The sequence below is a fragment of the Gossypium hirsutum genome, chromosome A11 (assembly GCF_007990345.1).
Source record: "Gossypium hirsutum isolate 1008001.06 chromosome A11, Gossypium_hirsutum_v2.1, whole genome shotgun sequence".
Lineage (NCBI taxonomy): Eukaryota > Viridiplantae > Streptophyta > Magnoliopsida > Malvales > Malvaceae > Gossypium > Gossypium hirsutum.
In genome coordinates, this window is record NC_053434.1 from 18,661,571 (window position 1) to 18,673,926 (window position 12,356).

General features: G+C 33.7%; 2 protein-coding genes across 2 annotated transcripts; one reads left to right on the plus strand and one right to left on the minus strand.

The window, feature by feature from the left end:
* The first annotated feature begins 2,998 nt into the window (after window positions 1–2,998).
* LOC107923903 (vacuolar protein-sorting-associated protein 11 homolog) lies at window positions 2,999–7,780 on the plus strand. Its single transcript, XM_016854088.2, has 5 exons — window positions 2,999–3,426; window positions 3,540–3,713; window positions 4,109–4,432; window positions 4,531–6,279; window positions 6,710–7,780. The coding sequence occupies exons 1-5, from the start codon at window positions 3,202–3,204 to the stop codon at window positions 7,097–7,099; spliced, it is 2,862 nt and encodes a 953-aa protein (XP_016709577.2). The 5' UTR covers window positions 2,999–3,201; the 3' UTR covers window positions 7,100–7,780.
* A 1,393-nt stretch (window positions 7,781–9,173) lies between these two features.
* On the minus strand, window positions 9,174–11,918 carry LOC107923901 (uncharacterized). The gene is made up of 3 exons (XM_016854087.2): window positions 11,457–11,918; window positions 10,152–10,344; window positions 9,174–9,589 (listed from the first exon to the last, which is right to left on the minus strand). The coding sequence occupies exons 1-3, from the start codon at window positions 11,508–11,510 to the stop codon at window positions 9,459–9,461; spliced, it is 378 nt and encodes a 125-aa protein (XP_016709576.2). The 5' UTR covers window positions 11,511–11,918; the 3' UTR covers window positions 9,174–9,458.
* Window positions 11,919–12,356: the final 438 nt, after the last annotated feature.

Consider the following 12,356-nt stretch of genomic DNA (forward strand, 5'->3'; position numbering starts at 1 on the left):
TAAAATATATTTATTTATATTAATTATTTAAAAAGTATATAAAAATAAATTAATTTATAGTTTATGTATTATTATATTAAATTATTTAAATATAATTTATTATATATAAAATTTCAAAATATTATGTAACATCAATTTTACAAATAATTTATATTAATTATTTAAAAAGTTTTTAAAATTTATACATTATGTACTATTATATACTATCATATCTAACATTTTAACATTTAATAATAATTTTTGACAGCAATAGGAAAATCGAAAATTTAACGAATCAACTTTTTAAAGTAATTTTCTATCACACTTTTAAAAAATAACTTTTCAACCGCACTAATAATAAAAAATTAATATTAAATAAAAATTGAGTAATTACATATGGATTTCCAAAAGTGATGGTGGGAATGGCGAGGATATAGTGATTGTCTCATTGCCACCAAAATACAAATCAGGGAATGTCATGTCTCTTTCCATTTCCACTTCTTAACCATGTTCACATGTTCTAGAGTGAGAAACCCAGAAAACATGGAACCATCAATCCCCCGTCTCTGTGTTATATATATATATATATATATCAAATTTGTGGCTTCCCTTGCTTTCACATGATCTTCGCATCACTTTTAAAAGATTCAATATTTCATATTTCGCATTCAATCGTTATAATTATAACAATTTATTGAAATTTTGATAGTTTTTATTTAAGGTTTATATTAAAATTTTATTTTAAATTAATTCGTTTAAATTTTATTTAAATTTAAGTTTGAATATATTTTGATTATTAATTAATTATTTTTTTATAATACTTATAGTTATAATTATCTAAAGGGGATTTTGAATCACATAATTATACATGTAATTTAACTTTACTTCGAATCGTAATTCTCTTAAAACTTAATTCAAATTTAATAAAATTAAATAGAGTACAAACATAAAATCAGCAGGTACATTAAAATGTAATAAATAGATTCTAAAAACAGTTTTAAAATAAATTTTCCTTTTTTTGTTGGACCACAGTTCTCAATTACATTCAATTAATAACATTGTTCTTCCTTGCAATTTATGGCAGTGGACGTGGGATGAAGGTCAGAAGATTGGTGGCGACTTTAACCAGGTTTTATAGAAAGAGGCCCTCTGGTATGCAAGCAGACATGACATTAGGTTAGGTTTGTATATGAGAAGAATTGTAATGATGAGCACATTGTTAAGTGTTAACCTTAACTGCTAATATCAACCATTGGTACAACATTCTCATACACTTGTACAATATCAAGTAATTCAATGCAACAACATCAACCGACACAAGTGGCAACAACCACATCTATATCAAACATTCATTTTAGGCGTTTTTAGAAAATTTAATATTTTTTGTGTTTGAATAATAATACATAAAATTAATTTTTAACTATTTTTTAAAAGTTATTTTTAATGAAATAAACCTAGTATAAATATATTTCTTACAAAATATTGTAATAGAATTTACTTTCGCCAATTGAAATTTATTATTAAAATAAATTTACAATATAAAATAATTAATTAATATCATAAAATATATTTATTGCATTATTAAATATAATTAATTAAATATTAATGTTAATAATGTTGAACATTATAACGTTTTTATATATTTTTTAAAATTAAAATTAAAATTATTAATATAATGATATTAGGTTTGATTCAAGTTAAATTTTATATAAAAATAAAATTACTCATAAATGACCCATTTTCTGAAAAATGATTTACACTTTTCAAACTGGTAAGTTAGCTTACAAGAAAAATATGTTATTTTCTATTGATCTGTAAGTCATTTTCCATTGACCAATATGTTTTCCATGAAAAAAAAACACATGAGTTATTTTCCGTGAAACAAACACACCCTTAGATTTTCGTAACTATTTATTTTGTTGACTCGAACTGGTTATTAATATGATAAGAAAACAAATTATGTAAGGAAATGAAGGCAGAAGTGGGCACTTTTGATATCATTACCTAAAACACAATAAAAACAAGGGACGAGATATTATTTATGCAGTTCGGTTTCTCTACGCTTATAAAGTCTAGCTCAGTGAGATAAATCCACTATCCTAAAGTTAAACTTAGCTCAGATAGATGAATCCACTATATTTGAACTCAATATAACAAGAGACCTTAGCCTTGTCACATACTGATATAACAAACTCACCCTTGTATCCAATGACTAGATTTTTCACATCTAATTTTTCCCCTTGAGAACTTAAGTTGTAAAACCACACAACAAACTATTTAACTATCTCTATTGCACTCTCAAAAAAAAAAATTCTCCATGAACTCATAAATGTTCTATAGCACCCCTCGCCCTACCTAAAAAACAGAAAATTACAGACATTTAACAAACAATTCAAAATGAAAATCATTAAATTCCATCATTTCAATCATTTAGTACAATTTAAAACCTTTATGAAGTCTTGTTCGAGTTTGTGTAAGATGTAAAGTTGACCCGAAATCAAACAATGACCAAACTGCAAAGATTTCAAAAGTTCAGAACGACGTTGTGATGTGAGGGAGTTCCTCTCAAGACATGATAAACTGAATTGGCTTTGTTGGGATAACGGAGTTTCTCATCATACTGTGACCTGAAGTCTCAAACTCATCGCGACGAGCTCTACATGATGTTACGACATGAACCCTATTTCTTGTGCAAATTATGAGATTCATCATATATATTTTGAAGTAAGTGCATCCATCATATATGATGGATATCATATAATGTGAGTATAAAAAAGATGGTGCAGTGTATATGTATTCAATCAATGCAATATCTGTTTTAAGAGAATTAGGATTATGCATATTTTAGTGTAGATTCTTTATATCTACTATTCATACAACTAAAATAGTAAAACGATTGTAGTTCCAAACAAAGGATTAAGCCTTTTACATTTTCTTCTAGAAATTTGAAGGCCCAAAATCTGGATGATCCAGTTAGGCTAGGGTTGAAAACGTGAAGATCCCAAGTTCGGCTCAAAAACACATGAAAGAAACCCAAAGGGAGACTATGACCCAGACATTATTCCTTTCTCTTCTAAAACTACGGGTATTGGAAAAAGCAATATAAGCCGATAAAAACTAAATTCCCACGGAAGGAAAAGGCTAGAAGGAAGGAAACTAACTAGTTAGGGGTTTTGTCGTGGGACTGTGATTCCGAATCCGATCCATCGTCGAGAAGGGGAAATGTATCAGTGGAGGAAATTCGAGTTCTTCGAGGAGAAATTGGGAGGAGGCAAATGCAAAATCCCGGAGGAAATCAGTGGAAAAATCGAGTGTGCTTCCAGCGGAAGAGGAAAGCTCGTGATCGGCTGCGATGACGGCACTGTAAGCCTCCTGGATCGCGGCCTTAACTTCAATTTCGGCTTCCAAGCTCATTCTTCCTCCGCTTTCTTCCTCCAAATGCTCAAGGTAAAATATGACTCTCAAATCTTTGCGATTCAACTTTATGTTTTAATAATAATTAACAATAACTTTAATTGATCGAGTGTTTTTTTTTTTGATTGATTGATGACTTTAATTAGCAACGGAATTTTTTGGTGAGTATTGGAGAAGATGAACAAATATCACCTCAGCAATCAGGGATGTGCTTGAAGGTATTCGATCTTGATAAAATGCAGCCGGAAGGATCGAGTACCACTAGTCCTGATTGTATTGGAATTTTGCGTATTTTCACCAATCAATTCCCTCAAGCTAAGGTCTTCTTCTTCCTTTCTCTCTTTTTATTTTTTCCTAAAACGTGTTTAGAGTTAGCTGTTTATTTCATATTATTTCAAATTTGCTCTCTTTAAATTCAATCTCGTTGTAAAAAAAATCAAAGCTATAACTTCTGCTATTCTTTCTACTTTCAGAAGCAATTATATGCATAAACGGTTTGCAGAGAAAAGCCAACGATTTTTTTTGCATGAATGTCAAAAAAAAAAAAAAATTTTGTCTAACAATCATGTCTTGATTAGTTGTTTCATTTTTATTATTTTATTTCTTTTATATGCAAATAACCTCTAGTAATAAAAGGCTAAACCAGCTTGTGGAATACCTGAGACTAGAGTTTAGTGTATTTCTAAACTCTTAATGGAGTCCTTACACATTGCAGATCACATCATTTCTAGTCTTAGAGGAAGCTCCGCCGATATTACTTATAGCTATTGGGTTAGACAATGGTTGCATTTACTGCATCAAGGGAGACATTGCACGTGAGAGAATAACCCGATTCAAGCTCCAGGTCGATAGCTCATCTGGTGAAGGGAATTCATCAGTTACTGGACTAGGTTTTAGACTGGATGGTCAAGCCCTTCTATTATTTGCTGTAACTCCAAATTCTGTGAGTTTGTTCAGCATGCAGAACCAACCTCCTAGGCGGCAATTATTAGATCAGATCGGATGCAATGTCAATAGTGTCGCAATGAGTGACCGCTCGGTATGCATTTTTGTGCCCTTTACTTTTCTTTAACGTGCCTTAATAACCATATATATTTATCTAAGAAGATAAGTGTTTCTCTGTTGTTTTGTCATTAGGAGTTGATAATTGGTCGACCTGAGGCCGTGTATTTTTATGAAGTAGATGGGCGTGGTCCCTGTTGGGCTTTTGAAGGAGAGAAGAAGTTCTTAGGGTGGTATCGTGGATATTTATTATGTGTTATTGCTGATCAAAGAAATGGAAAGAATACCTTCAATATTTATGACCTGAAGAACCGGTTAATAGCACACAGTCTAGTTGTTAAAGAAGTTTCTCACATGCTTTGTGAATGGGGCAACATAATACTTATAATGACTGACAAATCCGCTTTATGTATTGGTGAGAAGGATATGGAAAGCAAGTTAGATATGCTCTTTAAGAAGAACCTTTACACTGTAGCTATCAACCTGGTTCAAACACAGCAAGCTGATGCTTCTGCAACTGCTGAAGTACTTAGGAAGTACGGTGATCATCTTTATAGCAAGCAAGACTATGATGAGGCTATGGCACAGTACATCAACACCATTGGTCACCTTGAACCTTCTTATGTAATACAAAAGTTTCTGGATGCACAAAGAATCTACAACCTTACAAATTACTTGGAAAATTTACATGAGAAGGGGCTTGCCTCTAAAGATCACACCACCCTTCTGTTAAACTGCTATACTAAATTGAAAGATGTTGAAAAGTTGAATGTGTTCATTAAGAGTGAGGATGGTGTTGGGGAACATAAATTCGATGTGGAGACTGCTATAAGGGTTTGCCGAGCAGCAAATTACCATGAACATGCCATGTATGTTGCTAAGAAGGCTGGTCGCCATGAATGGTACTTAAAGATTTTGCTTGAAGACCTTGGCAGATATGATGAAGCTTTGCAATATATCTCTAGCCTTGAACCAAGTCAAGCTGGGGTGACAGTGAAGGAATATGGGAAGATTCTCGTAGAACACAAACCGGCAGAGACAATTAATATACTTATGAGGCTGTGCACTGAGGATATAGAGTTGGCTAAACGTGTAACTTCAAATGGTGGTTACTTATCTATGTTACCATCTCCTGTTGATTTCCTCAACATTTTCATCCATCATCCACAATCTCTTATGGATTTCCTTGAAAAATATGCTGACAAGGTAAAAGATTCTCCTGCTCAAGTAGAGATTCATAACACACTCTTGGAGTTGTACCTGTCCATTGATTTGAACTTCCCATCAATCTCCCAAGTTAACAATGGAACGGATTTTAATATTAAAGCAAGAACAGTGTCCAACAGGAAGTTAGCAGTTGATGGTAAGAATTCATCCATAGAAAAGGACACGCTGGAAAGACGTGAAAAGGGGCTACGTTTGCTTAAGAGTGCATGGCCAGCTGATCTGGAACATCCACTTTATGATGTTGATCTTGCTATCATCCTATGCGAGATGAATGCATTTAAAGAAGGCTTATTGTATCTCTATGAGAAAATGAAACTTTTTAAAGAAGTGATTGCTTGCTACATGCAAGTCCATGACCATGAGGGATTGATTGCATGTTGCGAAAGGCTAGGGGATTCTGGTAAAGGAGGGGACCCTACTCTATGGGCAGATCTTCTGAAGTATTTTGGTGAACTTGGGGAAGATTGCTCTAAAGAAGTGAAAGAAGTATTGAAATATATTGAGAGAGATGACATCTTGCCTCCCATTATTGTTCTTCAGACACTTTCCAGGAACCCATGTCTCACATTATCTGTTATTAAGGATTACATTGCCCGAAAACTTGAACAAGAGTCAAAGCTGATTGAAGAGGACAGACGAGCTATAGAGAAGTATCAGGTCGGTACTAAGTTATTCTAATGATTTTTTTTATATATTGCAATTGTGTTACTGGTCTTTTGGTCACCTAACCAGGTTGCAATGGCTGTGCATATAGTTTCCCAATTATGTAACTGGAGAGTTTCACCAAAAAACATTCCATAATATAACCAGCGCCAGAGTGTAGAAAAAATGTTATAGTATTGTTAAGAGATTAAAATGACAATTTCTGAGCATGTGAGACAAGAAGATTAATTAATTATAATTCAAAGCTGCAATAATGCAAAAGGTAACGTTTACTGCCCTTTTTGATAAAATCCATTTGTTTTCTCAATTGTTTCAGCTTTGATGAAATATGGATTTTTTCCCCATAAAATTTGCCATGATAGTCATACAAAATCATGTTTTTTGAGCATTTTTTTTTAATTCAGTGAGTCTTTGGACTGCACAGGAAGACACAATGGCAATGAGAAAAGAAATTCAGGACCTTAGGACAAATGCCAGGATATTTCAGCTGAGCAAGTGCACTGCTTGCACTTTTACCCTTGACCTACCTGCTGTGCATTTCATGTGTATGCACTCATTTCATCAGCGTTGCCTTGGTGATAATGAAAAGGAATGCCCTGAGTGTGCTCCAGAGTACAGATCTGTAATGGAAATGAAAAGAAGCTTGGAACAGAATTCAAAAGATCAAGATCAATTCTTCCAACAAGTCAAGAGCTCAAAGGATGGATTTTCCGTGATTGCTGAATATTTTGGAAAGGGGGTCATTAGTAAAACGAGTAATGGTTCCACAGGAACTGCTAGATCAGACAGCGTCTCTTCCAGCAGTGGCTTCTGATTTTCTTGATTGTTGTAATTTGTAAGTGTTCTTCCTTAAGCATGTCTCTTCTTTTCCATTGAATTGCAAGGTCAATATTGTGCAGAATCACAAAGACTAGAGGTAAATTAATCTATGTGGGATCATGGCTTTGTTTGGGGCACTAGCCCATGTGACTGGTTGCTCCTTTTCCAAATTGGACTGGTTCAGATGATGAGACTGCATTGTTGGTCCTGTAGAAAGTAAATTATAAGAAGGATACAACCTTCGTGATATTTCAAAATGGAATACTCATTTGTTGTTTCCACTCAGAAGGTACAACATCACATCTATACGCATTTCACGATTGTAGCAGACTGGTGAGTTATTGCAGCATCTATTCCTTGTTTGTTTGTTTGTTTGTTTTTTTTTTTTTTTTTTTTTAACTCTGAGGTTGCATGCTAGAAGTTTTCTTGATTACCTGGCAACAAAAGTTTAGGCATTGAACAGTTTCACTAAGGCAGGATCTAGCTTTTAGAGGTGAAGGAGTTATTGCCGCATTGTAGTTATGATCATAAAAGTTGCAAGTTGTAACCTACCTATTTGATTTATGCAAGTCTAATGTATTGTTATTGGGTTATTTCGTACTCGAGGAAACCTAATGTATGTGAGCTTTAAATGCTGTATTTACAGTTAAATTGCCATTTGAATTTGTTTTCTGAATGAGCTTTGCTGTTCGTTCAGTGGTATGCTTAAGCCATGGATCCGGCTTGGATGTGGATTATTACATAAATTGAAGGTCATTACGTGTTTTGTGTTAAGTTCCTATTAGATGATATGCTACTGTGAATAGTGGTAAAGGCCAGTACAAAAGTTCTTTGCCAGCTAATTGCTGGGGAATCAATAACTAAACGACGTAAGAACATCGTCAACTTGGGCTCTTAAATCAAGCTTTTTTTTGCTACCAAAATATATGAGGTGGTGGTGCTTTTCTTGAATAAACCAAGTCTCACTTTGGGCAAATACTTGTCATAGGATTGGGTTTTTTTTTTTTTTTGGGGGGGGGGGGGGACCTACAGAAAGGCAAGGTTCCGAAGCCAACAAAACCATCTACTTTGTTTCTGTGTCATTCGTCCTTTTGATTTTTCAGAATCTTGTGTTGCGCAACACTGTCCAGTCCAAAAGCGCTTGTATTTTTGTTTTGCGTCTTGTGAGGGTTGGCTCTTTATACATTGCTTTCGCTTGTTTGTTTATCAATTGTTAAAAGTTATAGCTCTAACTAAACGTTAAAATTGTATTGAAGGTGGGATTAGAATCTGAACCACCAAGTTTCTTAGTGCATCAACTTTGTTATTTAATCAATATCTGGGATCTTATTTTTCAACAGCCAATAGGGCGTCTTTCTTGGATTGAACTGTTGTCTGGGAACATGACCCGTGGAAGAAAGGAAAAAAACAGATGTTGATAACAACCGGGAATTATAAGAAAATAATGAAGTTTGTCGTTAAGAGGGTAAGCCGATAACATATCAAATCATGCGGGTTTTGATTGTGGAAGCATGAATGGTTAGAAGGTTAGGCTAGTTTTAATCAATCAATAATGGCAATTTGTGGGACCATCATCAATACAATTTACCAAAAAGATCATAAAGAGAGCCTGAAGTAAAAGAAAAGATTCGAGGCATAAAATCCCATTACTTGCACCATAGCAGGTTTTCTGTTGTTTAGGACAATCATAATCCTACAATAAAGCTCGACTTATTTATATTCACTTCGTAGAATATCAGATTCATCCTTTCTTTAAACTGAAGATTTCTTTTTTTATTTTTTGATAATCCTTTAAAACTGATTGTTTTCTTCATCTTAAATCAAGGAGAATCTACGGGTTCATCAGCCAAGATTTTTACTCCACAAACGGAACACAAAAGGGTATACTCAAGTCAGCGGCTATACCTTACCGACCCATCAACTTTCCATGTCCAACCATACAAATAAATATACCTCCCCAACTACCATATATTTTTCCTACATTATGCATTACTGCTGTCATTAACAAACACAAATATATATTTACACACGTGCAACACTTTCAGAAAAGGGAAATGCCCGAGACTGAATTTCTTCAAGAAAAACAAACCGAATTATCACCATTTCCTTGATATAAACATAAATGGCACTCTGTTTCAAAGAACAAGATGCATGATACAACTATAATAATTAACATATACCATATATGTATATCAAAAGAAAGGCTCGTATACGTAAAAGAGTTCTTGAAGGAAGAACTATCAACAACACCTTTAACAGATTTTAGGACAAAAAGTTCAGTTTTTCCCCTACTTTTTGCTCCCTCAACGAGAAGAAAAAACAACATATACGTAGATAAAAAAGCATATTTTGCATCAAGGTTCCAGCTTCAAGGAAACAACACGTGACTGTCTGTTGCGCTTTGCTACCTTAACAAAGAATATTGAAAGGCACGAAGGAGCCCACCATGGCCTGCGAACTTTTTGCTCTCCTTTCAGGCAAGCCACTGAAGGATACATTTTCAATATATCAATCACAAAGAAGCATATCTACTACTAAGAATGACTTACTCTTGTTTCACCAGACAACAAAGAGAGAATAAATCCATGCTGTTGTGCATGAAAGATATTGTTTTCTAGAATAGCATCCAAATACCATTAAACCGTTATAAATATACTGCAAACAATAGAGGATAGCCTACCTATCATGCAAAAAAGCATCGACAAATCTCAACCAATCAATATTCCTATTTACCAATTCATGCATAGAAGGCATTGCTCCCACAAAACTTGGATACCAAAGGAAGTTGTTTGAAGAAAACGGGCAAAATGTTTATGCTTCATTGGTGATAATGCATGCAGCTGAGAGAAGTGCCCATGTTCTAAAATACGGTTCAATCAGAGAAATACTACTAATAGAAATATGTCTCTTAGCACAAGAATAAGGAATAATCAAGCAAATCTAAAGATTGAAGTCACTTCCAAATCTAGAGGCAAAAGCTTTGTGTGTGGGTGTGCATGTTTACGTATAGAGAGAGAGAGAGAGAGAGAGAGCACCGAGAGAGAGACCTTTTATTCGTCTGAGTTCCTTACATAGCGTGATAAAGTCTCCCCATTTCATATGACACCGCCTTATAAATCGAAGAATCTGCTCAGTTGTGAACATAGACATGCCTTCCAAGTATTCTCCATTGACACCATTTTCTTTGAAAATCTGACGGTAGCTACCAAGATTTATCTCTTCCAACCACATTCCAACATCCTACCAGAACAAAAAGATAAAAGTGGAAAAGTATGTTACCAAATCAAATGTCCATGCCAAAAGCTTTCATGTTGAAGAACAAAAAACAAAAACATGTTCCAAAAGCTTCACCTACTGCTTCAAATTCAAAACCTGTTGCTTTACTTAACATCATAAAGTAAACCACCTTTTGCAGCAACTTTTTCACTAGTAATGGCTCAAGTTATGCACAAATTACCTTGTTGCACAATTTCCGTTATCAGAGTCATCACTATCAGTTTCTGTTATCAGAAATGAATGATACTGATAATGAAGAGAGAGATTGTTTGCATATTTACCATACAATATCTGCAGTCACCTAGACCAAGCTACTCACATTGTAGTTACAGTCGGGCAGCCATAAATCTAGACATTTTATTTATCTACACAAACAACCTCACCAACTTTCAATAGGAATGCTCAACAACGTAAATGAAAGTTCTAACAGAGACAAAAATATTGCAGAGAAGTTCAAGCTATCTTAAATTCGTGAAACCACGATCCAGTAACAAGAAAAAACAAGTGGAATCACCAGAAAAAAATACCAATATGTCTAACCCCATAACTGAACTATTCATTCCAAACACCCCAACAGAAGGAGGGTGAAAATGACAACCTTAAACAAACATTTTAAATGGAATGCTACTAAGCCATATATAAGCAAGAGAGCAGACTCTAAATCACCTAAATTAGAGCCAACACAAAATGTGTTCATCAAACAAATGATTTTTATCTATACCTGGAAATAGATAAATAAAGAGAGATGGGAATATATACCAAATTGATAGCAAAGGAAGCAAAATAAATCTTTCACTAGTTAAGATAGGCAATAAAAAGTGATCACCTTTTTGGTCAAGTCAATTCACTTTAACAGTTTCCAAAAATCAGAAGATCAATAACCCAATATCTTACAATCGATAATAAGTTTTGACGAACAATTTCCAAGTGAAAAAAAAATACAACATAATTAGCGGAATTCCACAATTAAGTAGCAACACTAAATCTCACGAAAAGAAAAACTAAAGATCTAAACTTCACAGGAACAAGATCCAATTAAAATCAAAAGTAAAAACAAACAAAAGAGAGAGAAATACCTCAACAGTCCAAATGAAGAAATCGAGTGGCTCAGGCGGGTGTTCTTTGGTCATCTCCTCTATTATTTCAACAGAAATTCAGCTTTTATATTGATCACCAATTTCCCATCAAAATTAACGCTGCTTGAAACGATAATCAAATTAAAACGGACCGAAAGAATAACTGTCCCTTTGATTCCCGGGAAATTAAAAAGAAAAATGGAGGACAACAGTTTTGAGGTTAGAGTGACAGTTGTTGAGATCCCAATCCTTCTCCTCTTTTTCCTCTTTCTCTTTCTTGGTTTATTTTTATTTTCACTTTTTTTTCTCGGGAAACAAACCCGAGAGCAAAAAAGAGTGAGAAATGGAAAACAGGAAAAAAAAAAGAAAAGCGGTACCGTGTGAGAAAAAAAAAAGAAAGAGCGAGAATTTTAGGGTTGGATTTGTTTTTCCCTTTTTTTCTACATTTTAGATTTTTTTGAGACATTGAGATTGAGATTGTAAATTTGTTTAAATATTGGAAAACAAACTGTAATTATCCACTTTTATCTCATTTCTCTAACATTAAAAACTTCATTTAAATGTTTAATTTTATCTTTTCATAATTAATTTTTGGATTATTTTTCAAAAAAATTGTTGTTTGGAATTTGTTCTCAAAATATGTGTTTTTCCCTTAACACATGAAACTTGAACTCCTGGAGCTTTGTCCTGAAATTGCAACTACAGTTTGACCTACCTAAGTCAACCCTAAGACATTCATTCCAATTCCAATTTAACCCAACCATCCCCACTTAACTTCAACACTCTACATGTTGATTTTCACATTCTATATTTTATGCTTTCAAATAACTTTTTTAGCTTTTCAACTTTTAAAAAAATAAATAAATTATTTTAGCTATTTATTTAAATTGTTATATGAAT